The sequence below is a fragment of the Caloenas nicobarica genome, chromosome 6, assembly GCF_036013445.1.
Source record: "Caloenas nicobarica isolate bCalNic1 chromosome 6, bCalNic1.hap1, whole genome shotgun sequence".
NCBI classification, from domain to species: Eukaryota; Metazoa; Chordata; class Aves; order Columbiformes; family Columbidae; genus Caloenas; species Caloenas nicobarica.
In genome coordinates this window covers 41,951,189-41,978,870 of record NC_088250.1, presented here as the reverse complement: position 1 = coordinate 41,978,870, position 27,682 = coordinate 41,951,189, and the positions used below count along the sequence as shown (strand labels likewise).

The window sequence follows — 27,682 nt, the reverse complement described above, 5'->3', positions numbered from 1 at the left end:
AGAGAAATGGAGCATGTGCAACACCTTCCCAAGTTAGACTACATGGTCTGGTCCTCTAACAAACAGTTCTAGAATAGACTTGATTGTATCTTGATTTAAATTTAGTTGATTTTTATGATGATACCTGTAAGTACTACTGAGGCTTCTGGGTTACAGTGACACAATGGCTTTAAAAAATGTCATGATGGTTTCTGGCGTATGAGAGAGCTTCTGGGATGCTGCAAGGAGACGGGGCAGGGCGGGATGAGGGTCTCGACACGGTATGAGATCATAACAAGTTATTGGAGAAACACTGAAAACAGTTCAGAATTTTGATGTTTGTGGAAAATTTGGCATAGCTTGATGAAGCAACCAAGGGCAAGATGCCAAAACTCGGTAATACTTAGAAACTGAGGAGGAGAAGCCACTTTTTCTGGTCTCGTTTTCTGTGCATTTGCAGTTTGAACTTGCAGCAGGATGTAACGATGGACCGCGAAGCCCCGCCAGCTGGGCTCCGCCGGGGGTCCCGCTCGGGACCGCCCCCACGCCGCCCATGCGGCCCCAGCCCGGTCGGGCCGCGGGACCCGCGGGCAGCAGCGGGAGGAGCCGCCGCAGCTCCGGAGCCGCCGGGGCCCTTCGCCGCCCCCCGCCCGTCCCTGAGGCCGCGGGGGCAAACGCGGCGCTGCCCGTCCCGGGCGGGGCCGCCCCCGCCCCTCCCCGCCCCGCTATAGCTGCGGCGGGCGGAGCGCAGCGGAGCGGGCGGCTGCCGGAGCGCGGCGGCAGCGGCAGCCGGAGCCGGCGCCGGCCCGGGGCGGCCATGTGGCGGGCGGCCCTGCCGCTGCTGGCCGGGCTCTCGCTGGGCGCAGGTAGGGCGGCGGCGGCGGCGCCCTGAGCGCCGCCAGCGGGATGCGGGGGTGGGGGCGCCGCGCCGGGCACCGGGACTCGCCCCCTTCCCCGGGACCCCCCCGTTCCCCGGGACCCCCGGCGCTCCGGCAGCTGCGGCCCGGCCGGCGGGGTCAGGGCTGTTTCTCGGGAGGTTAAGGAGCTTAATGCATTTAATTATGATCAACATGTATACACCAGAAATAGGTCAGCGGGGATTTACGGGGAATAACCGGGCGTCCGCCCACGCCGTTCCGGTACCGCGCACTCCCAAGTTCTCGGTCCGTTGGGTTTCAACAAGCGATCGCTGGCGGATCTCGCCCCTGGGTGCTTCGTCGTTCACCCAAATCTCTGCTCCGCTTTTCCGTGGTGTTCGGAGGCAGCTTCTCCCACTGCGCTGCCGGTCGCAGCGAGGCCCCTCCGTCTGCCCGGTCGCGGGGCTGCGACATGTCCCGTCCCGTCCCACCGCGATGGGACACGGGTCACAGCCCGCCGGAGCGCTCTGGGCGGGGGAGCCAAGTGCGATGCCTGGGTTCTTCCGATCCAGGTTCTCTCGCACAGCGGGTGGTATGAAACATCGATTTCACTCAATCTGTCCTTTAAAAGCCTCTGCTGTCAAACAATGCTCTGTAAACCAGCAGTTCTCTTCAAGGTAAAGTAAGGCAGTGTTGCATAGAACATTTTAATTTCTTTCTGTTAGGTTTGCTCCAGTTTACTTTTCTCTCAGTGTTTTCAGCACAGGATCTCTGGGTGTGATGCTCATTACACTCTTGCAGGGGGATGCTGGCAGCCCCAAGCTGAAGGACTGTGCCCGCTCCCACATCAAAGTACTCCTGTAATCCCTTATTTTGGGAAAGGAGGGGTAAGAAAGCTCAGCTATTGTTGTTTGAAGTACTTCTGCATAGTATTGTACCTCCGGTAAATCCTTGTTACCTTCAGGGATCGTAAAACTTGATCTATCTGAGATCTTATCTTTGTTTGTCCAGTTCCTTTATTATCCAAGTTTGGAAGCCAGCCGTAAGGACAGGCAACCCTGTGCTGCTGGTGTTCTTCCCTGGTGTGCTCGAATGGAATCACCAATGCTGTGGCCATTTCATTTCCACTTCCCTCTGGAGACTGTTCAGCACACTAATGAATCTTGTTGGCTTTGGATGTCATTTGTATAGAACAGTCTTGCATTGCTTTGCTCTCTGAAGTTGCAGTTTTATCGTCCTCTGTTTTTCTTGCCTCATTAGTTATCTTTCCAGCGCTGGGATGAGGTGTGGGACGTGTGCCTGTGGTCCAGGACAGGCAGACATCCCGGTTAGAGGGGACACGGACCTAGAACAAGTCTTTGGGTCTCAAGCAGCAGTTGCTGTTGAGTGTCAGGTGTTCAGCTGTGCATCTGCTCATACTGCACATCTACTCCACATCTGCTCGTGTTCCACCACAGACTTGTCTGATCAAGATATGCGACTAAGCATGTTCTGGTAAACTTCTAACCCCCTGTTCTCTCTAATGCACGTTTGAAGATGCTGTGCTGGGCAGTGAAGCTCTCCTGAGGAACTTCCATTGTGCCCCAGTTTTCAGTGATATTTATAGGATTAAGAGGAGGAGTATTTTGCTACTGATGCGGAGAACAGCCCCACTGTTTCCTATCTGGTTATCTCGTGTGGGGTTCTCAAAATTGCTTCCCTCCTGCTCCTGCCATTTTTGTTCTACATCGCCTCCACCTGCGCTGTATCAAATGCTTTGCATGCTCTTCCATGCTCTTCCCAGCATTATTTTGGGGAAGTTGAGACTACTCAGCATGCCGTAGTGTTTCTAAAGGATCCAGAGCTGAGGATGTGGGTTGCAGTAAGGAAAAGTGTTCCTGTGCGTGGTGGTTCCACCTGAGCCTCTCGTAGTGCTCACCACTGAACTGTGTTTTGACTTTCTTATAATATGTCTGAAAGATGTCTTACATTTGTGAAAGTTTCTTTCCTGCTTAAATGCATTTTAATCCTCCAAAAAGCAAACCACAAAGCCCTGTGGTGCGCGGCAGAGGTGCTGGTGTGTACAGAGGCAGGTGTGAATGGCCGGGGTGGTCTCCAGCGCAGCGGTAGGTGCCCGTGGTCTGTGCGACGCTGCTGCTGCCAGCTATAACACAAACTTGCTGTTAGAAATGAGAAGCACAATAGATTGCTATTGAAAACTGCTACGTAAGGATAAATGCATGAAAATAGCATAAAATTAGACACTTGCTACATGGGCAGTACTGTGTTCAAACAACTTGGTCTTCTTGTCTTTCCCATATGGTATTGGTGCCTTGTATTGAATAATAAACAGTCACTGAAAATGCCCTGTGAATCTTAAGTCTGAATTTTTAGCACATTCCTTTTATTCTAGCGTTTCCTATAGAATGTAAACTTGGAATGAAAGTCCAAGGTACCTAACCCAGACAAAGCTGTGAACCAGCCACTTCATGTCCATGTGTCACTGACAGGTCCAGAGAGCCACCCTCTGCAAAAAGCATCTTTGTTCCGGCTTAATAGTTTGGTTTGCTTACTCCTTATTAACTGGTACTATTGGAAAGCCTACATGCTGTCAAGCACCAGAAATAGTATGTCCTTGCAAACAAGTACGGCAATAGCAAAACACTTGTACTTCACTAAACAATTTAATTCACTGCTATGTGACAAATTATCATTATAATGCTGTCTTCTCATTTCTGTGGGTCGCTGAAGCTGTGTAGTAGTCAAAAGCTGTACTACTAAAAAAGCTTTTTTGGAGCAGGCTCTAGAGCGTTACCAGTTGCTTGCAAACGATTACCCTAGGCTTTAATCTGGCTGGGATATTTGTCAGTTCGGGGGAGCGCTGCTGGAAGGAGAGCGGTTTGGTTCTCTCCACGGCCAGCTCTCAGTGCCGGGGGTTCTCTGTCACCAGCCAGAGCCAGCGAACGCTGTCAGCACCGTGTTATCGCAGCCGCGTCCGCGGGGTTTGTACCTGAGCCCGCTGCTGGATCCTCCTGCAGCACGGTCCGGACTGCGACCAGCAGAGTGTCCCCAGCCTGCTGTTCCTGCTGTGCTTCACCACGTTCCTGCAGCCAGAGTGCTTTGCTGTATAGCTTATGTTTCATAAAGCCTAACTTTTCAAAGGATACTGTGCCTGCTTGAAGCTCATGAGAAAATAGCAAATGTCCTTTGACAGTTTATTCCGACAAAAATAATTTCACTGGGTTTTGTTGCCCTTTCCCTGCTCAGTTAATGTTAATTTAAATGCCTGGCCTCAGTTTCTGTCTACTGGTTTTTTTGGTCGTGGTTGCTGAGCTTTTCTAGAATAGGGATTTTGAGCACCCAGTATTCTGCCTCCAAAATTAAGTTACTTGGACATGTTAATAAAATCACTTCCCATACGGATTTTTAAGAAATGAAAACATTGGAACTATTTAGTGTCTCTCATCTTAAGACATTTTCTTCAGTTCTGGAATAATTACTTTTCCTTTCTTCTGCACAGCTTTCTAGTTTTGTGCCTAGTTTGGTATCAGTCCTTTCTGTAGCATGTTTGTATAGGCAGCTTTTAATCTACTCTTACTCCTACTATTTTTTTTTCCTAGAGCCATCTGCAGAGAGGGTACTTCTCCACATTTTTCCTAGTAGTCCAAAAATCGAGTTTTTTTTCTTAAAGTCTTGTCATTGCTCAAGATCCTGGTTTCCTGTTCTGCAGCAATGTGTTACAAGGGAATGAAGTTGGCAGCGCTGGGCTGTGGCTGCGTGTCTGTGGGACAGACCCGCTGCCCGTGCGACGGGCTCCGGCCGGAGAGCGCGGTTCCTGCTGCGTGGAACGCCGTGCAGAGTCCTGGCGTTTGCCGGTTCATCCCTGTCCCGCCGGCCGTGCCGGCGCTGCGTGCGGGGGGCGGGAGGCTGCTCTGGCAGCCCCCCGGTGCTGCGGGAGGGGGACGTGATGCGGCTCAGAAGGCGCTTTCTGAACCCCCCCAGCCCGCAGCAGCTCGTGGGGTAAGGGCTCTTGCTCAGGAGATGTGCATGTGTTGCTGTGCACGGCATTCTCTATCAGTCTCTAGTACATAAAGGTGGATTTGTCCGATGGCTTTTTGAATGTGCTGACGCTTTATCCTAAGTGGTGGCAATAGTATTGACACCTAACGCTGTTGGGGAAGGTGGCAAGGGAGCGGAGGGAAGAGTTGAACTTGCTGTCAGTAATGTCTGTGCTGCCCGGGGGCTTTCGGCTTAATGGGGAACGGTGATGAGCTGATCCCATTCGTCTTCTCAATGCAATCTATGATTATAAAACCTTAATATCTCCCCAAAATTGCCTTTTACATGAAAGAGCCATTTCTTAACCTATGTCCAGTCCCCCTGCCACCAGTTCTGTACCTCTCTCTGGTTCTCCTGTACCCTTTGGAAATGGATGACAGGAGCCAGTCCCCAACAGCAGAGTGGGATGTTTGGTCTCCTCCGGGTCGTGCCCTGAACTGAGCTGGGTTCTCCAGAGCTGCCCAGAGGCTCCACAGTGTGTCCCAGAGGCTCAGTGGTGTGTCCCAAAGGCTCCGCACTGTGTCCCAGAGGCTCAGTGGTGTGTCCCAAAGGCTCCGCACTGTGTCCCAGAGGCTCAGTGGTGTGTCCCCAGCGGGGACAGCCAGCGCTGGGCCAGTCACTGCTCAGACAGAGCTGACATTGTTTGTTCTCCTGGTTGATTTTACTCTCCTCTGGCTCTTGGTCCCTCAGCCTGGTGAGGTTCCTTTGCCATGCTCTGAAGTCAGTTCTGCTTTCTCCATCCCCAGCAAATCTTAGCGCTTCATTCTCGGTTCCCCTTCCCCAATTGCTGGAGCACGCAGCACCTGATTCTGTGTGGCTCTGCAGGGATCGGCCTCTCCTGGCCAAAGCTGCCGGGTTCCCCTCCCTGGTACCTGGGCTGCTCCAGACCGTGGGCTGACCGTGGGGTAAGGCTGGAGCATCTCTGCCCCATACCCGGCTCCGTCATGGGCAGCTGGGCAGAGAACGGCTGCCAGGGGCTGTGCCAGACCCCGCACCAGTGCCTGCTCCAGCCTTTGTTTAGCTCCGTCATGGGCAACGGGTTGGACAGCAGGACACAGCCAGTCTGCAGTTTCTGGGGTCTGCTCTGAGCCCCCTTTTTACAATGGCGAAGCCTTTTCCACCTGCCCCCCCATCCCTGGGAGGGTGGTAGATGGGGCGGCTGGTGGGTCAGGTGCAGGTACGTGTCCCACCGTGCTGTGACACCTCCCACGCATGTCCTCGCTCTGTGCCCGAGCTAGGGGACCAGGCAACATGCAGCGCCTGTGCTCACATGAGCCCTGAGTCTCTTGATTTGGGAATAAAATGAAAATATGTGTAGAATTGCACTATACAGAATGACTGAGGATAGAAACCTTAACGGATATTCTGCCCTCCTTCCCATCAAGATTAAAGATAGATCTGGAATTGCTGTAAGACCACTTAGATATTTGCTTTCCAATTTAATTTTGACATGCTCTACTGCCTTGTAGTCACAAGAAGAAACTGCTAACTATTGTGGGTGGCACTGGATTATGACTTACTGGAAGATCAATGCCTTGTTAATTTGTACAGTAAAAACTTTGTGTTGAAATGTAGAACATTGTGTGGCTCATAAGAGATAGCAGGTCTGAGCCTTTTCCCCCCTACTTTTTAGTCTATTCTTTTAGTCCCACAGCATTAGTCACCTTATGCCAATTATATGCTCAATTCTTTCCATTTAACTTCTAAGGTTGCATTATGTCTATCTACTTGTTTTAATTGTTAGCTGCTTTCATTAAGCTGGTGTTTAAACTCATATTCTTCCATCTGTTGTTCACATGTAGTATCATTCTTGTTCCTTAGTTGTCTTGTGTTTCATATATTTGAACTTGACAAGAGGAAAAACTGATGGAAGCATAAAAAAAAAGTCTGTTGTGCACCTTTGTATTGATTTGTTGTGAATCGGATGCTGGTTCAGTTCTTCCTGCTACGTAAGTTAATTGCACAGCGTGTTTGCCTATGCTGTGGGTTTTTATGGCTGTATTGAAAACTAAAAAGAAAAAAAAAAGTTGCTTTTTATGTAAGTTAGTCATGTTGATTATCTTCTGCTCCAAAGAACAAGTCATTCTGTCCTTGGTTCTGAGTGGGTCTTGTCCAAGAAATGGGTATAGAGTCTCAGCTCCTATTGCAATAACAACAGAAAAAATATCCATGAAAACTACTCATGTCTTAAAAGTGCTAAAATCCGGGAACACCTGTTCCTTGTGGTCTCTGCACCTCAAAGTTGCTTTCCTTGTGCATCTGACAATTTGTGAACCAGCTGCCCGGTCACCTCAGTTGGCTGGTGGGTTCTCCCGTTGTTCACGGGGTCTGGCCGAGCACCGTGCTGCTCTGGGGGACAAGAGGGACTGCTCACCCCTGCTGTGCCACATGCCATTGTCATGGCTGTCCCCATCGAGGGGAGCCCATGGCGTGTCCCCTCCTGCTGTCCCTGCTGAGGGGAGCCACAGCGTGTCCCCTCCTGCCGTCCCCATCGAGGGGAGCCATGGTGTGTCCCCTCGTGCTGTCCCCACCGAGGGGAGCCCACAGCATGTCCCCTCCTGCCGTCCCCATCGAGGGGAGCCCACGGCGTGTCCCCTCCTGCTGTCCCTGCTGAGGGGAGCCACAGCGTGTCCCCTCCTGCTGTCCCCACCGAGGGGAGCCTATGGGGTGTCCCCTCCTGCTGTCCCTGCTGAGGGGAGCCACAGCATGTCCCCTCCTGCCGTCCCCATCGAGGGGAGCCCACGGCGTGTCCCCTCCTGCTGTCCCCATCGAGGGGAGCCACAGCGTGTCCCCTCCTGCTGTCCCCATCGAGGGGAGCCCACGGCGTGTCCCCTCCTGCTGTCCCTGCTGAGGGGAGCCACAGCGTGTCCCCTCCTGCTGTCCCCACCAAGGGGAGCCCACAGCATGTCCCCTCGTGCTGTCCCCACCGAGGGGAGCCACGGTGTGTCCCCTCGTGCTGTCCCCACCGAGGGGAGCCACGGTGTGTCCCCTCGTGCTGTCCCCACCGAGGGGAGCCACGGTGTGTCCCCTCGTGCCCTGCCCTGGGCCGTGCAGCTGTCACTGCAGGACAGGGTGTGGGTCACCCTCGGGGGGTGCACTACTTTGGGGAGCTCCAGGGCATGTTTGCTGGAGGATTACGTGCTGGGAGAGCTGTAACCAGGGGTAACCATGTCTGGATGCCTCCCACAGTGTTCCGAGGCTGTGGCATATTGCAGTTGTTCACTTTCTCCTAGTTTCTCAACCAGAGAATGCAACGTTTTAAGGGAAATGTTGTCCTTGAGTAAAAAAAGGAGTGATGTTTGTTACTGGATTAAAGAGTGCCTCATTTTGAAACTTTGGGAGCACGTTTTCCTCCTGCCTCTTTGATCCTTTTCCCTTTAACTCCTTCCCAATCACTGCATTCCCGCAGTGCATCGCTGGTAAGGTTGGCAGGACCACCCCTGGGAGCACAGCTGGAGAAGTGCGGTGTCTCCCCGGGAAGGGAATAAGCATTTCCTCCTCTGTGTAGGAAATGCAGAATTTCAGTCAATATTTGCAAATTCTTCCTCTTCCTTCGTCCCGTGGAACGGCTCCCTGGGAGGGAAGCGTGTTTCCGAGGTGTTGGCGTGAGCACGGTGAGACGCTCGTCATCGCGCCGTCCTCCCTCTGCTCTGGAAACTGGGGGAAGGTCTCGGCAGCTTCTCTGGGACAGCAGAGGAGTCAAATTAGAGCAGAAACTGCGCGAATGTGTAATGTGAAAGCTTGAAATACATTGCTAGGTTGTAGAACTGTAAAGGGACAATTTTTTCCAGGATCCTCTCCTGATTCCAGTGAGGTGAGGCGGCTGAAACAGCACAGGTACAGGGAAATTGCGTAATACTTTCATAGTTACTTTTTAAGATCATCTTTCTGCTCTTTTAACAAAGGATTCTCGATGTACACAAATGCTCTTGGAAACAAGGTCGGGTATTTGAATCTGTTTTGAATTTTCTATCCTTTTTTCTAAATGAGAAATTAGCCAGTAGCACAGGCAGGTACAGGGGGAACCTTGGGCTTCTGTTTTTGTAGAATTATATTTAAAAATGGTCTGTGTAAATCTTCTGGGAAGAGTCTCATCTTGCCATCAACCCAAACTCTGATCTTGTCTTTGAATAGATTTAGCCACATTGCTTTTCTGGTTTTGTTTGTTTGGTTTTTTTCCTGCGTTAGGGCTTGAAATTTGGCAGCATTTAACCTTGGGTGAGCGATGGGCTGGGTCAGCACTGAACGGGACAGCTGGAACGGGCTGGGCTGAGAGGCGCGGGCTGAAGGCTTCGCACCCACTCGGGCAGTGGTTTGCAGCTTTTTCAAAAGGAATGATTGAAAAAGATGACAATTAAGTGCAGTAGGACAAACATACACTAAAAGTTTTTCAGGATGTAATGTTTTGGGTGTGGACAAGTTTTTCCTTCGTGTGCTCTCTTGCCTCTTCCAAACGGAACGTACTGTTCCCATCAGAAGTTCACGTGCCTGTCTCTCATGACTTCTGTGAGCTCAGTATTTCTGAAGGAGAACAGAATCATAGAATCATTCCTGTTGGAAAAGACCCTCAGCATCATTGAGTCCAACCATAACCCAACTCTAGCACTACACTGTGTCTCTAAGAACCTTGTCTACGTGCCTTTCAAACCCCTCCAGGGATGGTGACTCCACCGCTGCCCTGGGCAGCCTCAACCACCTCCTTGGGCAGCAGAACAGGGAATGCTTGTTGAGCCGTCTTGGTCTCCAGGACTTTCTAGTCTGCAGTGGGCATGAAAATTCTCTGGAAGTATTGAGTTCAACATACTCCTTTCCGTGGACTGGTGGCCAAATGCTTTTGCTTTCAGAAGCAATAATAATGCGGGTGGGTTGTATTGAGAATTTTGACCAAAACTTCATTTCTTTTTGTTATTCTTTGCATAATGGCTTCTCACAGAAACTGTGAGAAGCTGATTTCCACAGCTCTGAGAACTTCCATTTGCAGGCAGTAGGTTGGACAAGGCGGTTTCGAGGAAAACACTCAGAACTAAAAGGAAAAATGAGATTAGAGTCTTTCTGTCTGTGATGTAGAAAGAAAAAAGGACACCCAGCAGAGCGAAGCGCTCTCTGAGTCCTACGGTAGGAAACACGGCTCTCGGAGCGGCAGCCCATGCCGTCCTGCCGGGCCGCCCGTCAGACGTGTGCCAGCTCCGGTCCGGCCGGCCCCGGCAGACCGCGCACGTGGCGCGAGGCCCCGCGTGTCCTGGCCACGCGTGGCTGTGTGAGCGAGGTGACAGAGCCCTCAGCTGTCCCCTTCTCGCCCTGCGCTCAGGGGATACCCGGGAGCTGTCAGGACTTGCAGTGACAGGTCTGATCAGCTCCTCTCTCAAGCAATCGACCAAATACCAGAATACGGATAAAACTGTCATTTATCTACTGTGGATGACGTTGCAAAGGCCATTTTCCATTTTATGCTCAGGCCATGAGAAGAGGGAGAAAAACAGTGCAATGACGTGTCTGAAACACTGAAGACACTTGAGGCAGTCTTATATTCATTTCCTCAAGTAATGCTTTTATTTTGCAGTGTTGGTGATGATGTGGCTGTTTTTCTCCTGCTAGATCTCTTATTTATTTGGACCTGATGAGTCTTGCTCCTGGCGTCTCTTCTAGGACCGTGGTAATGTGTTTAAGGAAGAGATTTACCTGTTCTCTTGCTGGGTGATTGATTGTGCTCACTCCTGGTACAGAGAAAGCGGCAGCGGGCAGACAGTGATGGAGTCCTGGCGTACCCTGCATCCAGGACAAACACGCACGTATGGTGCCAAGGAAGTTTGTTGCGGGCCGGAGCTGCAGATAAACACAACAAGGTGTTATTGCAGGAGGGTAGCACAGGATGAAAATTGTCATAAAGAAAACAAGTAGTGTCACAGAAACAGAAGTCAGGTTGGTGCTGATGTCTGGTAGGACTGCTCCCTCCTCTGGGTGCTGTTAGAGAGGAGTTGCCACTGCCGCAGCCCTCGGCCACCCACCCTCCTCCTCCTCACCACGGGCACACAGAGCCGGGTGCTCTCCTGTAGACAAACCTCTGCTGGTCCCCAGCGTGGAGGGACGTGGGCATGGAGACAGTGCACAGGGTGCTCTGCTGGTCCCCAGCGTGGGGTGGCATGGGCATGGGGACAGTGCCCAGGATGCTCTGCTGGTCCCCAGCGTGGGGTGGCATGGGCCTGGAGACAGTGCCCAGGATGCTCTGCTGGTCCCCAGCGTGGGGTGGCATGGGCATGGGGACAGTGCCCAGGATGCTCTGCTGGTCCCCAGCGTGGGGTGACGTGGGCATGGGGACAGTGCCCAGGATGCTGCTGGTCCCCAGCGTGGGGTGGCATGGGCATGGGGACAGTGCCCAGGATGCTCTGCTGGTCCCCAGCGTGGGGTGACGTGGGCATGGGGACAGTGCCCAGGATGCTCTGCTGGTCCCCAGCGTGGGGTGACGTGGGCATGGGGACAGCGCCCAGGATGCTCTGCTGGTCCCCAGCGTGGGGTGACGTGGGCATGGGGACAGTGCCCAGGATGCTCTGCTGGTCCCCAGCGTGGGGTGACGTGGGCATGGGGACAGTGCCCAGGATGCTCTGCTGGTCCCCAGCGTGGGGTGACGTGGGCATGGGGACAGCGCCCAGGATGCTCTGCTGGTCCCCAGCGTGGGGTATCAGGAAAGGCATGGCAGAGGCACAGGCGGCAGCTGGGGAGCGCTGGCTCGTGGGGGCTGACTGGTGGTCAGAACAGAGCTCTGCTGTTCTGGGGCCATCCCAGTCCTCATGGCTCAGCTTTTTGGATGTCCATTCTCTTTAAGTAAAAGAAACAGCCTCCTCTTGCCCAATTCCCATAGAAACAGAATGAATTTATGCATAAAATTACTTATTTATTTTTTTTTTTGATACCCCGGGTCCTGTAAGTAGAGCAGGGTTCAATCTTGCAGAGGTAGAACTTACCTGGGAAGGTGTTCAGGATGTATTTTGGGGACCTCATGATGGGATAAGAACTGTTTAAGCCAAAAATTGAAGAGATCAAGTCTCTCTACTCTAAAAGGAGGTGGTGGGGTTTTTTGATTGTTTGCTTGGGGGTTTTTGTGTGGTTTTGTTTGTTTCCACAGAAACAAAATAATCATATAAAGTGCACTTAAAGGAGGGTTGCCTGCAGAAATTGCTTTCAGCCCAAGGTGTCTTGGTGATCATATCACTGCTAATGTGGGCTCCTAAACTTGGCATGAAGCAGGCAAAAAACGTTATGAAGAAGGTGACGAAAACAAGGAAGACAAAAAAAATTATTGTCAACGGCTGGTGTTTCACTGAGATGATGTGGCTTTGGTTTCCCCCTCATCTTCCAAGAGTCCATAAAGCCTGAAAAATGTAGCAGTTATTAAATGTTTCTAATTGATTTGGTAAAACATGAAGATATGGTTAAAAACATGCAAAGTTTAGAAGCCATCAGACTTTTGCACCGAAAGAACTTGGGCAGCTGTTTGTGTGCCTGCCAAAGGTGCATCGTCTCAGAAGACCAGCGGAGGAAAAGTCTGTAGTTCTGCCCGTGTCCGTCTGTCTGTAGGGTGGTGTGCCGGGACTTGGCACCTTGGCGATTCCTCAGGCTCACGGCCATGGGCTCTGGCCCGGCGAGGACATTGCTGGTGCTGGCACCGCTGAGGGCCGGCTGCGGTTTGGGAAGGCAGCACAGCTGCCTAAGGAGCGCCTGTTGACGTTGTTTAAATTTCATACATAATGAATGTAGCCGTGCCTAAATATGCATCTTGAAATTGGGCACGTGAGCATGTATTTGTCCTGAGCGTTGTCTGAGGTGGTGTGTTGAGGCGTGCGAGCTGAGAACATAAACCTGGAGACTTGAACCTCCGTCTCCCACGCGGGCAAAGACAGCTTCCACAGAAACTTCCGCCTGGGGCGGGCAGTCTTCCCCGCCACACAAGACAGCTGCAATATACTTCCCCGTGACCAAGGGCCACCGGGTTTAAACACTTGTGATCTGGGGGCGCTGGGGCCCTGTGCTGCCAGCGCCTCCTGCGACCGGGTTCCTCCCGCGGCCCAGGAGCCCGTTGGCCGGCACGGGCTGGAGCTGCCGCGGGCGCTGGCGGTGAGCCAGCCGCGGCCCGCCGGCGCGGTGCCGTGGGGCCTGTCTGCCGGGGTCTTCTCACGAAAGCTGGAAACCTCTTTTTCAGGGCTGAAGTGCGTGTGCCAGCTGTGCGAGCACACCAACTTCACCTGCCAGACCGAGGGCGCCTGCTGGGCCTCCGTCATGCTGACCAACGGGCGCGAGGAGGTGGTCAAGTCCTGCGTCTCCCTGCCCGAGCTGAACGCCCAGGTCTTCTGTCACAGCTCCAAGAACATCACCAAGACCGAGTGCTGCTACACCGACTTCTGCAACAACATTACCCTCCGCCTGCCTGTTGGTAAGTGCCGCCCGAGTGCGGAACTGTTCAAACGCTTGTGTGGCCGCTCGGGCGTGCTGACGTACCGTGCCAAGGACATGGCCGTGAGAGCCAGCTCGTGGGATGTTAAGGGCTGGCGGTAAAGCAGTAGCTATTTTTTTCCCAGCTTGTTTCAGACAAGAAGATCTAAACCGCAACTCTGTCTGGGGAAAAGTGAATTTCTTGCATCTCCTAAAGGTGTTCCAAGTGCTGTCTTTGATGTCCCACCAGGCATTAACTGTGAAGATGAAAGGAAGTGAATCATAGAATAGTGAAGAAAACGGACTCGTAGCCTCAGAGATTTTGTGGGCTAGAATATTGTAAGGAAGTTTGTGATTTAAATTGGCATTAGTCCAGATGCGAGGACAATGAGATTTGATGTACTGGGGACTTTCCGTGGGGCATGGATCAGCAATGTATAGCAGCTGTGAATTAGCAGTTGTGAGAGGCTAATCACTAATCACAGCTGGTGCATCATAAGGAAATAACGAAGACCTTGCTCTGAAGTTTTTCACTCGCAAACATCTCTGTACACAATTCAGAAGACCCGCTTTAGATGGCTCGGGTCAGAATTGGGACTCGAGAGGTGTGGAAAGAAGGCGGTTGGCTGTAGGTGCTGACTGTGAGCGGTGTCTGGGAAATGCCCCCCATGTTTTGGGACAGACAAGTGTTGGGGTTGGTGGTGAGGTTGACCTCTGATGGAGCAGTCCCTGGAGCATGAGGAGCTGCTGTCCTCGTTGTCCTTGGCCAGTCTGTGTCACCGAGTGCCACATCTCTGGTCCAGGTCACTGGGCAGTTCCCGCAGGTGGCATTGGTGTGAGGGTGCGTGAGGAGCCGGGGGTTGCGGTGGCTCCGTGGTGGGCAGGACGGCAGAGGTGTCCCCTCTGCTATGGCCACACGGCACGCAGGGTGTTCTGCTGGAGGCAGGCGGGGTGAAGGACACCAGGGCATTGCTGGGGAAGTCTCTGGCTGATGCCGTTTCAGCAATCCTGTCGGCCTGTGTTGAACTTTGGGGTTCTGCGGTTCGTTTTAGCGGCTTGTGAGGCAGCTTTTCCTGGGTGTTAGATTGTACCATTGATTCCTGCCCAGCGGGGACGGGGAGGTGTAGGATTCCTGGTCCCAATTAGAGGGAGGGAGAAGATTTGCACTTCCAGGAGCTCTGTGTATTACACAGCTGGTGCAGTGCCTGAGTCTGCCAGACTCAAAATTGGGCAATGAAGTTGATTCAGTGCTTTTAAAAAATAAATATTCATGCTATTTTTAAGTTTAATTATTTGACTCTTCTTTCCAAGGTTTGTGCTTAAGCTGGGCTTTTTTGAAAAAGGTGTAAAATATACTACTCTACCAGATGATATCTTTTTGTAATATACACTTATACTAGTGAGAGATGTTACAGGTAAAAAAGATGCAAATTAATACATAATTTACAATTACTAATTGCACTTAAGCCGCTATCATATCGTATTTAACAGAATTTAAAAGGCAGTTACTGAGAGCACTTGCTCTATCACACGAGGCACAGGAGGGCAGACGGTGGTGGGGTTGCAGTGGTGGCCGTGGGGACTGTCACCTCCCGTCTGTCCCACCGGCCTGTCCGGAGCCACCAGCCGAGGCACCAGCCTGGCCCTGGTACCTCATCTCACCTGCTGCTGGTGGCAGGAATAAGGTTGATTTAAGTATTTTTCTTTCAGTTGACAACAGAAGGGAGATACTAATAGTGATCATGCTCTAGAAATGTAGAAATAGAATACCATACTTCTGTTTTTTTTTTAAGTTGGGATGCTAGAATCTTGGGAGAAAACAGCTATTTGCAGAGAGGTGGTGGAGGTATGTCTGCCATCCTAGCTCTTGAACTGGTAGTTGCAAAACCTCTGGTTTCATATTTCAGTACCAAAGAAAATTACTTAATTTTTAGCTTCAGCCCTTTGCTCTAAACATTTGGGAGAATTCATGTTAGTCGAATATTTAACAGTGCCAATGTTATTGGTTTGCTGGGACTTGCCGTGCTTGGACGGTGCTGGTGTAAAGGTCTGTGTGTAACGTCACCTCTTGCCTGGTGTGTCACTGTTAATGTCACCTCTTCCTCTGGCATGTCACTGTGTCCTGTTGTACGGCTTGGCTCTTGTTGGTTGTCTCTGGTCCCCCGAGATAGGGAACTAAACCACTGCATCTGTTAGTGCCTAATGTAGCACACTGGCTCTCTGGTCTTCAAAATACACCTGCTTCGTCAAGGTACTTACTTAAGCCAGCCCACCTCCAACCACCCTCTCTATTTAAAGAATAATAATACATGTCATTTGACACTTGGTTCAGACATCTTGATATGGAAATTACATTTATCTCCATTATGCAGATTCTAGTTTAAAAGCAGAGCATGTGAGATGAAAAGCTTGGCTTCAGGTAGCAGTGGATCTTGCTGAGGAGCAGAAGCCTTGGGCAGGTCCAGAGCGTGCAGGTCCCTGCGCGGTCACTGCGGCTGCACCCAGCGGGACACGAGCCTGTGTGCTAGTGACCAAGGGCTTGTGTTGTAAATGGGGCAGGGGTGACTGGAAAGCAGTAAAGTGACTTGCAGCACAGGGATCTCTGAGAGCAGGAAGCGGTTTGTTTATTTTAATTGCCTGTGCATGAATTTCCATAGTAAAGCTGTAGATGGCATTGCACGATTGCACGCCTGGGTCAGCAGCACAGCTCCTGCGTGCATCGGGGAGGCTGCTCTTGTTTTGAGTTAGGGTTTGCTTTGTTTTTGTTGGTTTGTTTGTTTGCTTTTTACAATGTGTGAAAATATAAATATTTGCGGACAGATTAAACCTGGATATCTGCTTTTTCTATACTAGTTGTTGGCAAGGATTTCATTACAGTATTTTGCATTGACAGGTGCTAAGTTTCAAAGTGCAGGATTAGTTTGCAGTAATTAGGGATTTTCTGTGCTACCCTGACTTTATTTCCAGGTTTCTACTGTTTTACCTGGGATACTTTCTGCCCAGCAGGTGACTCGAGGTGACCTTCCCCTGTCAGTGGGATGCCAGCTCCTCGAGGGACCTTTCTGTGAATCTCTCTCTGTAGGAGAAATTGCCGCTGTGCACCTCAGCACGCTACAGACTATTTTGAGGAGTTGCTAATAAGATCTTGGAGACTTCTTCCAGCCGCAGACTTGTGTCTCACAGGAGTGCCAGGCCGTATTTCTGATCTGGGAGGCGGTGTTTGCGATCTGTGCCCCCAGCCCACTCGTGAGCAGGATTTAACCCCCAAGCCTGGTTACAGGTTCCAGCCCTGGAGCAGATGGCTGGAGCTTCTGACAGCTGATGGTGGCTGTGGTGGAGGGTGGTGGTTGGCCCCAGGAACAGTAAATCCAAGCTGGGGAACTTGTTTCCCATCCCTTCTCCAAAGCAGCAAAGCTGATGTTGGCTTCAGTCCCCTCCTCAGGTGGAGGCTGTTGAACCGCAGCTGAAGACTCAGACGCTTTAGATTTGGTACCAGATGCAGTGAACAGGATTTCTGGAGCTCTGGTGGCTTTGCCTGCATGTCTGTGGATGTGTGGAAAAAAGTTTGTGCCTCTACTCATTCTAACCTCTTGTTTCAAAACACCCAGTGACGCTGGATATTAACTCTCCAGCTTTACAGAGGCTGGAAATTGAGGCTGATTGGGGGCAGGTGGGTTTGGGAATTTCTTCCAGGATTTGGGGCTTTATGACCCAGGCTGCTTGCAGGGACTGGCTGAAGATGTCAGCCTCTCCGCGCTAAAACATGGGGATGTGCTCAGTGTACAGCCACACATTTGTGGTTCAGTGGGAAGCTTCAGCACAGCAAAGAATTCTCTGTAAAAGTTTTCATTCTAAAGGTTTTAGGGTTTCTCCTGCAAAGGTACGTCTGCGATTCCAGCAAAAGGCAGCACACAGCCAGAACCATCCCCTCTCTGCTCTCTTTCGGGTGACCTGGCACAGCAGCATCTCTGCAACTTGAGATAAAAAGCGTATGATTTCTCTTCTGTATTTGCATAATGGAAAATGAGTCAGAGGAGAAAGGAGGCTTTATGGAACAAGATTAAGCTAATAGTGGGATTAACAAACTGTATAATAAGAAATTTCCAGCTCTCTTCTTTATTCCTGTTGCCCAAACTGTACAAAGGCACAAATGGTCCTCATATCACCTACAGTGGCACACACTGGGTTGAAAGAAAGGGAAATAAAATAGAATTACTAAGACAAAAATCCCTCGAGTAAATTCGTATTGCCGAGAGAAGTGAATGGTACCAATTAGACTAATTGTTGGGCAAGATTCTCATCTTTTGTTGGATTTTTTTTTTTAATATCATCTGTAGGTTTTGCATGAACAAATAATTACTGTTCATCTACCAGTTTGAAAATGCCTAAAGGCATTAATGCCCTTTTAGGAGAATGGTATACATGGATGTGTTAGTATTAAAGAAGTCAGACGCTACTGTATGTATTAATCCAGAAGATGAGAAAAATCATCCGTCAACCAATAACTTTCTGAATAAAACCCAGTGTTTGAATAAAATTGTAGGGAAATCTCTGGTAATTGTTCACAGCCCCTGGTCTGCCCAGGTCTCGGGCAGCGGGATGCGCTGCCCAGTGCAGCTCGGCCTTTCCCTTGGCTGTTCCTCACCTGGTGTGGAACGGGGTAAAAAGCTCCAGCTTGGTTTGCCCAGCACAGGCTTAGACCAAGAATGGAGTTAGAGGGAAGGTGCAGACAATGAGTGAAGAGACAAAACGCAGTTCTTCTCATTAACTCTACTAAAATGTTAGTGATGGATAAAAACAGGGAGGATGGGGAACGGAGCAAAAAAAGAAGAGAAGGGGAAATATTTTGATGTTTTTTTTTCTCTCTTCTGTGTGGCTGCTTTGTTTTCTCTGAACTGCTGGTTTCTGCAAGGCACCGCTGCAGTTCAGCGGCCAGCATGAACAGTTGGTGTTACTACTCTGTGGCAAAACAGTAACAGAAAGTTCACTTAGCTGACTTTCCTGGTCTGCTTTTGAATGAAGAAGAGGAGCTTGCGTGCTGTGGCAGGGACAACTTTGGCGGGAGGCCAGGGCTGCAACACAGAAGTGGGGAGGAAGAGCTGCTTTTGCCCAGGTTCCCTTTGGCGCTGGTGCCTTCCAGCTGGCAGCGCCAGGCTGCGCCCGGCCGCGCTCTGGAGAAGACGCGGTGGCTGGAACGGGCACAGTCCGGCGTGAGGAGGGCTGAGCCCCGGCAGGGCTGCCCGAGCGCTCCAGGCTCTGGATATGGCCCCTCTCCTCTGGCTGTTGGGAGGTGAGCTGTGTGTGACCCCAAACACGGGCTGCCAGCTGGGCCGTGCTGCTGCGGAGCTGCGCAGACACCAGCAGCTGCACGGGACGTGCTGAGCCCACGTCCTCCCCTGCCCGTGCCGTTCCCCGCTGCTCCGGTCCCTGGGATGATCCACAGGGACCGACCTCCTGAGAACCCATGTCCTCCCCTGCCCGTGCCGTTCCCCGCTGCTCCGGTCCCTGGGATGATCCACGGGGACCGACCTCCTGAGAACCCATGTCCTCCCCTGCCCGTGCCGTTCCCCGCTGCACTGGTCCCTGGGATGATCCACGGGGACCGACCTCCTGAGGTTCTCCCCAGAAACGCCTGTGGGCAGAGCTCCAGCCTGGAGCTGCTCTGTGGGCGTCTCATTCTGCACGTTTCATGTACTTTTGTCCATCTCGGCTGTCCCAGATTTGCAGTCTCTGGAGGGACTGGTAAGAGTGCGGCCATGGGAAGAGAGGGCAGGGGAGGGGAAACTGCACTTCAGATAACGTTGCCGTTTATCTCGTAGCCATATCCCCAATGGTTTACTTGAGTTTCTGGATCCTTAGGCAGACCTTTTCCAGCTGATTTCTGAATGTCCTGAACGGAGTTATGGGGTCTGTGTCGTGGTGGAGGCTGGGGAAAATTTTAGACTCCAGTCCAAACTGTGTCTTTTTGAAATTGTTTAAAAGCATTCTGTACATCTGACTAGAGCCCCGCATTAGCTGCAATTTATTGTCTTACTACATTGGAAAGAATACATAATGTTTTCTTCCCTGAGTAGCTTAGGAACTTAAACATGCATGGTTCGGGGCTTCTAGAAGTCTTAAGGTGCCCATTATATGTCAAAGACAAGGCAAACATTGTGTATGAGAATGTCTTTTCCACTGGAGGGGAAAAAAAATACTTAGGTTTTTTTTTCGTGCCTAGAAGTACTCTTTTGTTTACACAACTTGGAATATAACTATACCGTATTGTGAAACTGCTAAATATTGCCAGATGTGCTATTTTTGTTTCATACATGGCAACACATCTTCAGCTTCTAATCTTGATTAGCAAGTCATTGAATGGTACATTCAAAATCAGATTGCAAAATGTTGTGATTAATGGTGTCGATGCAATGGTTTTAGGTAGTCATGAGGGATTTTCTTATTTCCCGAAGAGTTTAACGTTGCACAACTGCTGTGAACATTGCCACACTTATTTGGTGTTGTTGCCTTTAATTACTGTTTGTACCTTGCGTGTTGTGTATTTTGTCACTCCTCCTGCGTACAGTTTGTGCTGTGGCAGCCCCAGGGACGCCCAGGGGGTCGCGATGTGCCAGCCCAGATGTGGAGGGCTAGACGTGGCCAACAACCAGCTGTGGGGCAGAAATCACAGCGCTGGTGCTTCTCGGGTCTCCCACGTATGCTCCGCGAAGAACTGGAAAGGGTTGGAGCAGCTGCCACCAGCCTTAGTCCGCACTTTGGTACAGATTGAAGGATGACAAGGAGGTTTCCAGTTGACTCTTTCCACGAAACTTCTCTAGACAGTCAGGATCTCTTGGTTTCCCAGGAACGCGGTGGTGATCCCCTGCAAACCAGCCTGGATGCCTCTGTTCCCAGTCTCACTGCTGACTTGCCTTCTGCACCGAGCTCTCTCCACTTGGTAGCATCTCGGAGGAGACCTGTAAGCATCACTGGCTTGGGTTTGTTCTGAACAACTGCCACTGCATAAGTCATAAAGCTGGTGTCTGTCTGTGCTCCTGTTGCTGGATGTCCCCTCTCGAGTGGGTGTGACAGTCTCTGGATGTTGTGTGCACCGTGTCCCCGCCAGACCTGCCGCTTTCGCCCACTGCTTGCCTGCCTCCCAGGAGGGAAATAGCTCTAAAAATTAAGTTCTGATGCTGTTCTCTCACAAAGCCTGCACTGAAGTTCTTTACTGATACAAACTGTGCTTGTATACGTTTTCAGTAAAAATGTGTGAGATCACTTTTCTGTTAAAATTCAGTCCATTTTTTCTGATAAAAATGGTTTTTTGCTTTTTTTTAAAGGTGTGCTGAGCATTTTTTATGAACCTCTTAAAATCCTGCTATAAAACCTGTTTCAGCACTTTACAATGTGCAATCAGTGCACTAAAAGTTACGAATTGTCTTGTCCTTCCTCCTGAAGCCTAAACCGCATTGTTGTCTACCTTAATTCTGTTGGTAAATCTGGCAACTGAGCCTAGATTTGCAGAACCTGTGACAAGGCAGTGTAGACACAGCCAGCACAGCAATGTGGCTTTAATATTAAAAACTCTTCAAAAACGGGTACTTTGTTTGAGGTTCATCATGAGTCGGGAGCATGTCCTGCAATGCAAAGAGTGCTTGTGGAAATGCACCTTTCTGCACTTGCCCCTCGCCTCGGTGCTTTGTGTGTGTTGTCATCACCCGGTTATCACGATGGTGTTATCAGCCCTCGGCTGCCAGTCTGGTGTCACGGCCTGTGCAGGGCGAGATGTCACTGCAGCAATGTGACGTGCAGTGGGGTCAGGAACAGCTAAGAAAAACCAAGCAAAGTAATTTATTGTGCCCTTAGTGAACTTGGCTTGGCTTCCTATTCAAAGTATCTCTAGCGCTGCTGCCCAGTTTCAGGATCCTGGAAAGTTTTATGTATATACATAGGTATGTCTATAATTTTAAGATAAAACGAAAGCCAACAGTAACTGTTACTCTTTTTTGCCCGTACAGCTTTGCCAGCTGTAACATCCGGACTGCAAGGAAACCGACTTGGAAGTAAAGAAAAAGGGAACAACCCTGGAGATGTTTAAGATGTTTCTTCTGGGAAGAGTGATGCTCTGGAATGGAGGGAGCTGTGAAAAAAAGAGGGAAGAGAAGGAAGAGCTGGAGGGATTGGGAGGCGGATGCAGGACAGCGAGGAGGGACGGCTGTGACCTGGCAGTGGGACGTGGGGTGAAGAAGACGACGGTGCGGGCACAGGCTGGGCTGGGACAGGAGCAGCAGGGACAGTCAGCGACAGTCAGCCCAGCAGCACCGTTCGCCTCGACCGTCCAACGTCCCACACCTGCAGCACCCGCGGGCTCGGCGGCGCCTCGGGTCCCTCGCTGCTCGCAGTGACTGTTCCCAGCAGGGTCGCTTGTCGCCGCTGCCTGCGCAGGGAAAACCGCTGCTCAGAGCACGGCGGCCGTGTGCCGGTCTGCGCAGATGCCCGTCGGAGTCCCTCTTCCCACTTCTGCTGTTCAGAGCTTCCTGATCGTTGTCCTTTCCATACTGTTTGCACTGGCCAAAGAACAATAAAGTTTTTTGTTTTGTTCATTTCATATTATGTTGTTGTTTGGCAGTTGGTGGAAAGAACTGCCACTTACTAGCAGGTATCTTGTGCGTGTTTGTCTTTATCAGCCGCTGCTGATAGATGGTGACTCCGCTTAGGTCTGCGGGTGAGGACGTTGATTTGGGGGATGCAGTGGCGATGCCGGGTTTAGGACACGCAGACCACGACCCCTCGGCCTGACACACCGTAGCAGCGCCGTGCCGCGCTGCGTGGCGCGGGCTCCTGCTCGGCAGGCACCAACCCCGTGTCCCCGCAGCCCCGCTCGGCCGCGCCATGCTGCGGCCAGCGACTGCACCAAAGTCCCCGTGGCGCAAGGTACCAACCTGCTGCTTGTCGTACCTGCTGCAGGGGAATTCTCTGCTGTGTGGTGATTAAAAACAGCTTAGGAAATCACAGTATATCGGTGAACAAGCAGGAGTTGCAAGGAAGAGTCCTGCTTGCAAATCCTATTACAAATCTGCCAGATAACCTGTGAGTGTCCCGTTGGAGTCTGTTAGAGGAAAAGCCCATGGGCAAGACAGAACAACTTTGTTTTCAAAGGGGTTTGGATTGTGTGCTGTGAACAGACATGGGGCCTTCTGTTGTTAATGTTTTATTTTCTCAGTTAAAGCACATAGTGCTAAAATGTAAAGAGAAGAAAAAGCCACTGTTACCTTTGCAGAGCTCCCTGGGGCTTCCGAGTGACGGAGTGCACGGCTCGACAGGGTCCTTTGGCGAAGACGTACTTCTGCTGTAGTATTAACTGGAGGGAGGTCACAGCCAGTGCCGAGGCCGTCAGGCTGCTCACTCTCAAAATTCAGATTACACTGTACACACTGCTTAGCGTTTGCCTAAGGGGAGAGAGGGGCTCTTTGTTTTCCAGGACAGCTAAGGGGTGACTTTGCATGGTGTGGAGTCCATGATTATTAATCATCTGTAGCCTTTAGCTCCACTGTTTGGTACTTGTGGATCTGAGTGCTGAGGGTTTTTTTGGTTCATGTTTCTGTTTTGTTTTATTGGGGGGGGCGATTGTGGTGTTTGTTTGGTGGTGGTTGTTGTTGTTTGTTTGTTTGTTAAGCTTATTTACAATGTTGGGGGCAGTAAGGGATTTGTGTGTATGCGCGTGTACCAGTAAATACCTTAATAATGTATTCCCGTAGCTTCTTGATAAGGTTTTTACCACTATACTTTTAAAATGGAAAATGATCTGGGATGGTCCCATTTCTTGACCCTTGTGAAAGCTGCATGATTACAAGTTCCTGAAGTGTTCTGTCTCAGAAATCCTCTTAATGCCTCATTTACTATAACTTTGTATTCCCGTATGCGTTCAGGATTGCCAGGAACCGTATGTTGACCTAAAGAAAATGGGAAGAACATCAGTAACTCCAAAGTGTCAGAAAATATTTAACATTCAAACTTGTTTTCACGAGAACCAAAAGACATGCCATATTCAAATGCAAAACCTCTTGTCATCAACAGTTGTGACCACTTTGGAGTGAACCAGTTCATTGCATGCTGAAGCAACACTGTTGGTCAAGAAACCAGTTTCTGGCACAGGGCTGTTTGTAGTTACTTTTGCTTTCTCTGAGAGACTGCAAATAATAAGATGTAGACATTAACACCTTGTGAATACATTTAACTTTCCATTTAGCTATAGCTTTATTCAGCATGACTGTAGATAAGGGTAGCAGCAAATAATCATTGAAGCTTAAAGAACATTTTAAAAATAAGTACCAAGGCCTCCTATTTGTTCTGAAACTGTTTGTTTTAGTTTAAAAGAATACTGTTTAATTTAATTGCCTGCGCCGGGGTCTTGCAGGGAGCCGCCGGTCCCATTCCTGTGTCTTCTGCAGCGGGGAATGGGGGGATCAGCTCACTCCAGGCAAACTGCATTTTGCCAATACAAAGAGATTAAAACTGCGTACTCCGTAGGGTCCCTGCTGCGGTTTTGGAACTGCTAGGAAATGTTCTTTGGGTGTTTGCTGTTGTGAATGGTACCGAAAGGTGGGGTGGGACTCGCTGGAGATGCTGGTGGCTGGGACGCGTTGTGCAGTGAAAGCCTGGGGGTTTGGTAGCAGATCAGTGGAGACACAACCAGGCGGTGCCCGGCAAGGACAGCGAGGTGTCAGCAGGTCTGAGGAGCTGTTCTGGGCTGGTTTTGGGCCGTTTCGGGGCTGTTCTGGGCCAGGCTGGTGATGGTCTGTCCGCGACCTCACCCCAGCCCTGCTGCCACCAGCCACACTGCCCAGCGGCTCCTTCCCCGGGAGCGGCTGGTGGGACCGTCGCTCTGTTGGTGTTTTCAGTGGTGCTCACGGGGCTGACCAGAGCCCAGGCGACCTGCAGAATAGGTGGTGGTGGGGGAAGGTCTCCGTAACTTCCAGAATTGTGTCTGTGCCGCTGCTGCCAGTCCTGGCGGATCAGTAAATCTTGATGTGTCGTTGCTGTGCAGCCCTTCACTCATCGTCTTTTTCCTCCTTTCTGTCTCCCGAAAGCATCGGAGTCCCCGGGCAGGGCTGGCGCGGGCCCGGCGGTGCTGGCGGTGACGGTGGCGGTGCCGCTGTGTGTCCTGGCGCTGGCGGCGGCGCTGGCGCTGCGCGGCTGGCGGGGCCGGCGCGGTGGCCGTGGCAGGGCCAAGCAGCTCAGTGTGGAGGAGCCTCTCTCCGAGTGCAACCTGGTCAGCTCGGGGAAGACGCTGAGGGAGCTCATCCACGACATGACGACCTCCGGCTCGGGCTCGGGTAGGCGGGGGCTGCCCTGCAGCAAATTTTCTTGGTGTTTAAACCAAAGGCAGATGTGCCACCTGGCTTGTAGGGCACTGCAGAATGTTCCTGCTGGGCAGGGGGTGCAGTGGGGGTCTTGTCTCAGGGGCTCTTACACCAGCGACAAGTTTTTTACCAAGAGGTGTTTGGGGCCGATATGCCTGGCCACCCATTATAGTGGCAACAGGGCTTTGCTCTGTTTCTGTCAAATTACAAAAGTTCAACTCTTTGGTTAAACTCTTCCGTTCAAACAGTTATTTCAGAAAGTTTCAGTTGTGAAACAAAACGTTGCTGGCTGGTCTGGCACAGCAGGTGAGAAAACATCCTGAATTGAACCGAACGGGTCAGGTGCCACTCCGGGAATTTCTGTAGTGGTGCCAAAATAATGTTACTCCAAATTCTTGTTTTGAGCAGAATGCCAGCCTTTTGAATACTTTTTCTCTGTTTCTGATATCCTGTCTACTACGATGCCTCTATTGCTATTGAGAACTTGTTAAATCAAAGAAATGCAAAAATAAGGTGGGAATTCAAAAATTCCAGCTCATCAGGGTGGTGGCACATCTGGTGTGTACGGCTCAGTTTTCTGTAACTAGAATTTTTATTTATGAGTGCAATTCACTGGAACATTAACTTTATTATTTAAAAAAATGACTGGCTAACTATTTCACAGATAACTGTCTCTTCTTTTTACACTAGGTTTACCTCTGCTTGTACAAAGAACAATTGCAAGGACAATTGTCCTGCAGGAAATTGTAGGAAAAGGCCGATTTGGCGAAGTCTGGCGTGGAAAATGGTGCGGGGAAGACGTAGCTGTGAAAATCTTCTCCTCCAGAGATGAACGGTCCTGGTTTCGGGAGGCAGAAATCTATCAGACCGTTATGCTGAGACATGAAAACATCCTGGGCTTTATCGCTGCCGATAACAAGGGTACGGTGCGAGTCGTGTGTGAAATCCCAGGTGTTTGTCCCAGAATCGCTTTCGCTGTCCCCACTCCCGTCACTTTGACCCTTGCAGCAGTCTGGAGCTCTGTCCCAGTGGGGCGGCCACAAAAATTGTTTGTGTGCACGGCTGAGCTGGCCACGAAGCGGGGAAAGCCTTTCCTGGCTCAGTTTTTGTTTCATGAAGCCAAATAATCTTGTTTCTTTCCGGGTAGATAATGGGACGTGGACTCAGCTCTGGCTTGTCTCCGAGTACCACGAGCAAGGGTCTCTGTTTGACTACCTGAACCAGGGGACGGTGACGGTGGCGGGCATGGTGCGGCTGGCGCTGTCGGCGGCCAGCGGCCTGGCCCACCTGCACATGGAGATCGTCGGCACGCAAGGCAGGTGCTTCCACCTCTCCTCCTGGTGCTCTAAGGAGCTTCAGAGGCATTTGCAAAGTCGTTTGTGGGTGATGTGGTATAGTAAAGCATTTTGCAGACTGCTGTACTGCAAGAAACAGTCAGCGTAAGCGTACCAGGCGCAGTATAGACAGAGAACGGGAACATCATCTTCCCACTTCCACTGTCTGTGCCTCCTTCCACGTCTGCAAGTGGATATGGTAGCAGCTGTGCTAACGGGGAGCGCTAATGAAAGGTTTGCTAAATTAATTTGGAGGGTGAAATTGCAGTTTCTCTTTTTGTGTTTTATTCCTGAAATGCAAATATTGGAACAAAAATGCCCTCAAGGTTGTTTTGGTTTGGTTTTGGTTTTTAATGTGATGGCATTTAGCAGAGCTTTCCTCAGTACAAAACAGACTTCAATGTTTGGGTGTTGTGTTGGTTGGTTGGTTGGCTTTTTATGGGCTATAGTAACAAAGTTGAATAAAACTGGTTTTGCTTCCTGGCTCATTACGTTAAAATTCCTACTGTTGTTATCAAAATGGACAGCGCTTTCTCTTTCCGTGAACAGGCAAGCCAGCGATTGCGCACCGGGATCTGAAATCTAAAAACATCCTGGTGAAGAGAAACGAGAGCTGCGCCATCGCGGACCTGGGCCTGGCGGTGAAGCACGACTCGGTGCTGAACACCATTGACATCCCCCAGAACCCCCGCGTGGGGACCAGGAGGTGGGTTTGGGGGCTGCTGGCCCGCGGGACGGCGTGTCTCAGCCTCCCGGCCCTGTCCTGCACCCGTGACTCTGCTCGTGGTGTCTGTTGGCGCCCGTGTCCCCTGGGTGCTGGGGCGGCGGTTGCAGCCACAGGACAGAGCTCTGTGGCGTGGCACCGCGTGGCGGTCGCCCCGTCTGCTCCTGCCACGGCCAGGGCATCGCTCTGAGCGGTCACGGTGGGGACGTGGGCAGCCGCGCTGTTGGGTTTGTCCCCCACACCAGCTCTCCCTTTGCTCAGAATCGCTGTCAGGAGTTCTCATCCCGCGGTGGGACCGGCGGGTACCTGGCCCTGGCCTGAGCAGCACAGCCGGGGGCTGCTGTACTAACTCCCTCTAGCAAATTGACCTGTGTGTCCTTCAAAGGTATATGGCTCCTGAGATACTTGATGATGTGATGAACATGAACATCTTCGAGTCCTTCAAGCGTGCGGACATGTACTCCCTTGGGCTGGTGTACTGGGAGATCGCCCGAAGGTGCTCCGTTGGAGGTGAGCTTTCTGGCATCTGCGTTTTGCAATCCAGACCACCTTTATCTTAAATAAAACAAAATCAATTAAAGGATCTGTGTCCCTGCCCTTGCACGCTCAATTATGTTGACAGTATGTGGCAGTAGAAGTCTGTCGTGGAGCAGCTGTTCAAGGCGGCCCCAAATGTTCCTCTGTCCTCTCATTGCTTGTAAAAACAGACAATTGGAGTTGATTCTGGAGCAGCTACTTTGGATTTTGTGTTACCTGCACAACAAATCTTTCCTAGGAATCACTGAGGAATACCAGCTGCCTTACTACGATGTCGTGCCTTCTGATCCTTCGATAGAAGACATGAGAAGGGTAGTTTGTGAGCAGAAGCTCAGACCAAATATTCCAAACCAGTGGCAAAGCTGTGAGGTAAGAGCAGTTCTTCAGTTTATTATTATACAAAGTGTATTTAAATCAAGACAGGGTTTTGCAGTGGGACACAGG

General features: G+C 50.9%; 1 protein-coding gene and 1 long non-coding RNA gene across 2 annotated transcripts in view; both read left to right on the top strand.

The window, feature by feature from the left end:
• The first annotated feature begins 723 nt into the window (after positions 1-723).
• Positions 724-27,682, top strand: part of ACVR1C (activin A receptor type 1C) — a 31,618-nt gene continuing 4,659 nt past the window's right edge. Inside the window, exons 1-8 of the mRNA XM_065638353.1 lie at positions 724-845; positions 13,069-13,299; positions 24,371-24,616; positions 25,334-25,564; positions 25,791-25,958; positions 26,527-26,683; positions 27,087-27,211; positions 27,477-27,607. Of these exons, the coding sequence (XP_065494425.1) occupies positions 797-845; positions 13,069-13,299; positions 24,371-24,616; positions 25,334-25,564; positions 25,791-25,958; positions 26,527-26,683; positions 27,087-27,211; positions 27,477-27,607 (1,338 nt within the window). The 5' untranslated portion in view covers positions 724-796. The remainder of the gene's footprint in view (positions 846-13,068; positions 13,300-24,370; positions 24,617-25,333; positions 25,565-25,790; positions 25,959-26,526; positions 26,684-27,086; positions 27,212-27,476; positions 27,608-27,682) is intronic.
• LOC135990571 (uncharacterized) lies at positions 19,819-21,888 on the top strand. Its single transcript, XR_010606435.1, has 2 exons — positions 19,819-20,256; positions 21,299-21,888. It is a non-coding gene; the product is annotated as an uncharacterized LOC135990571 (long non-coding RNA).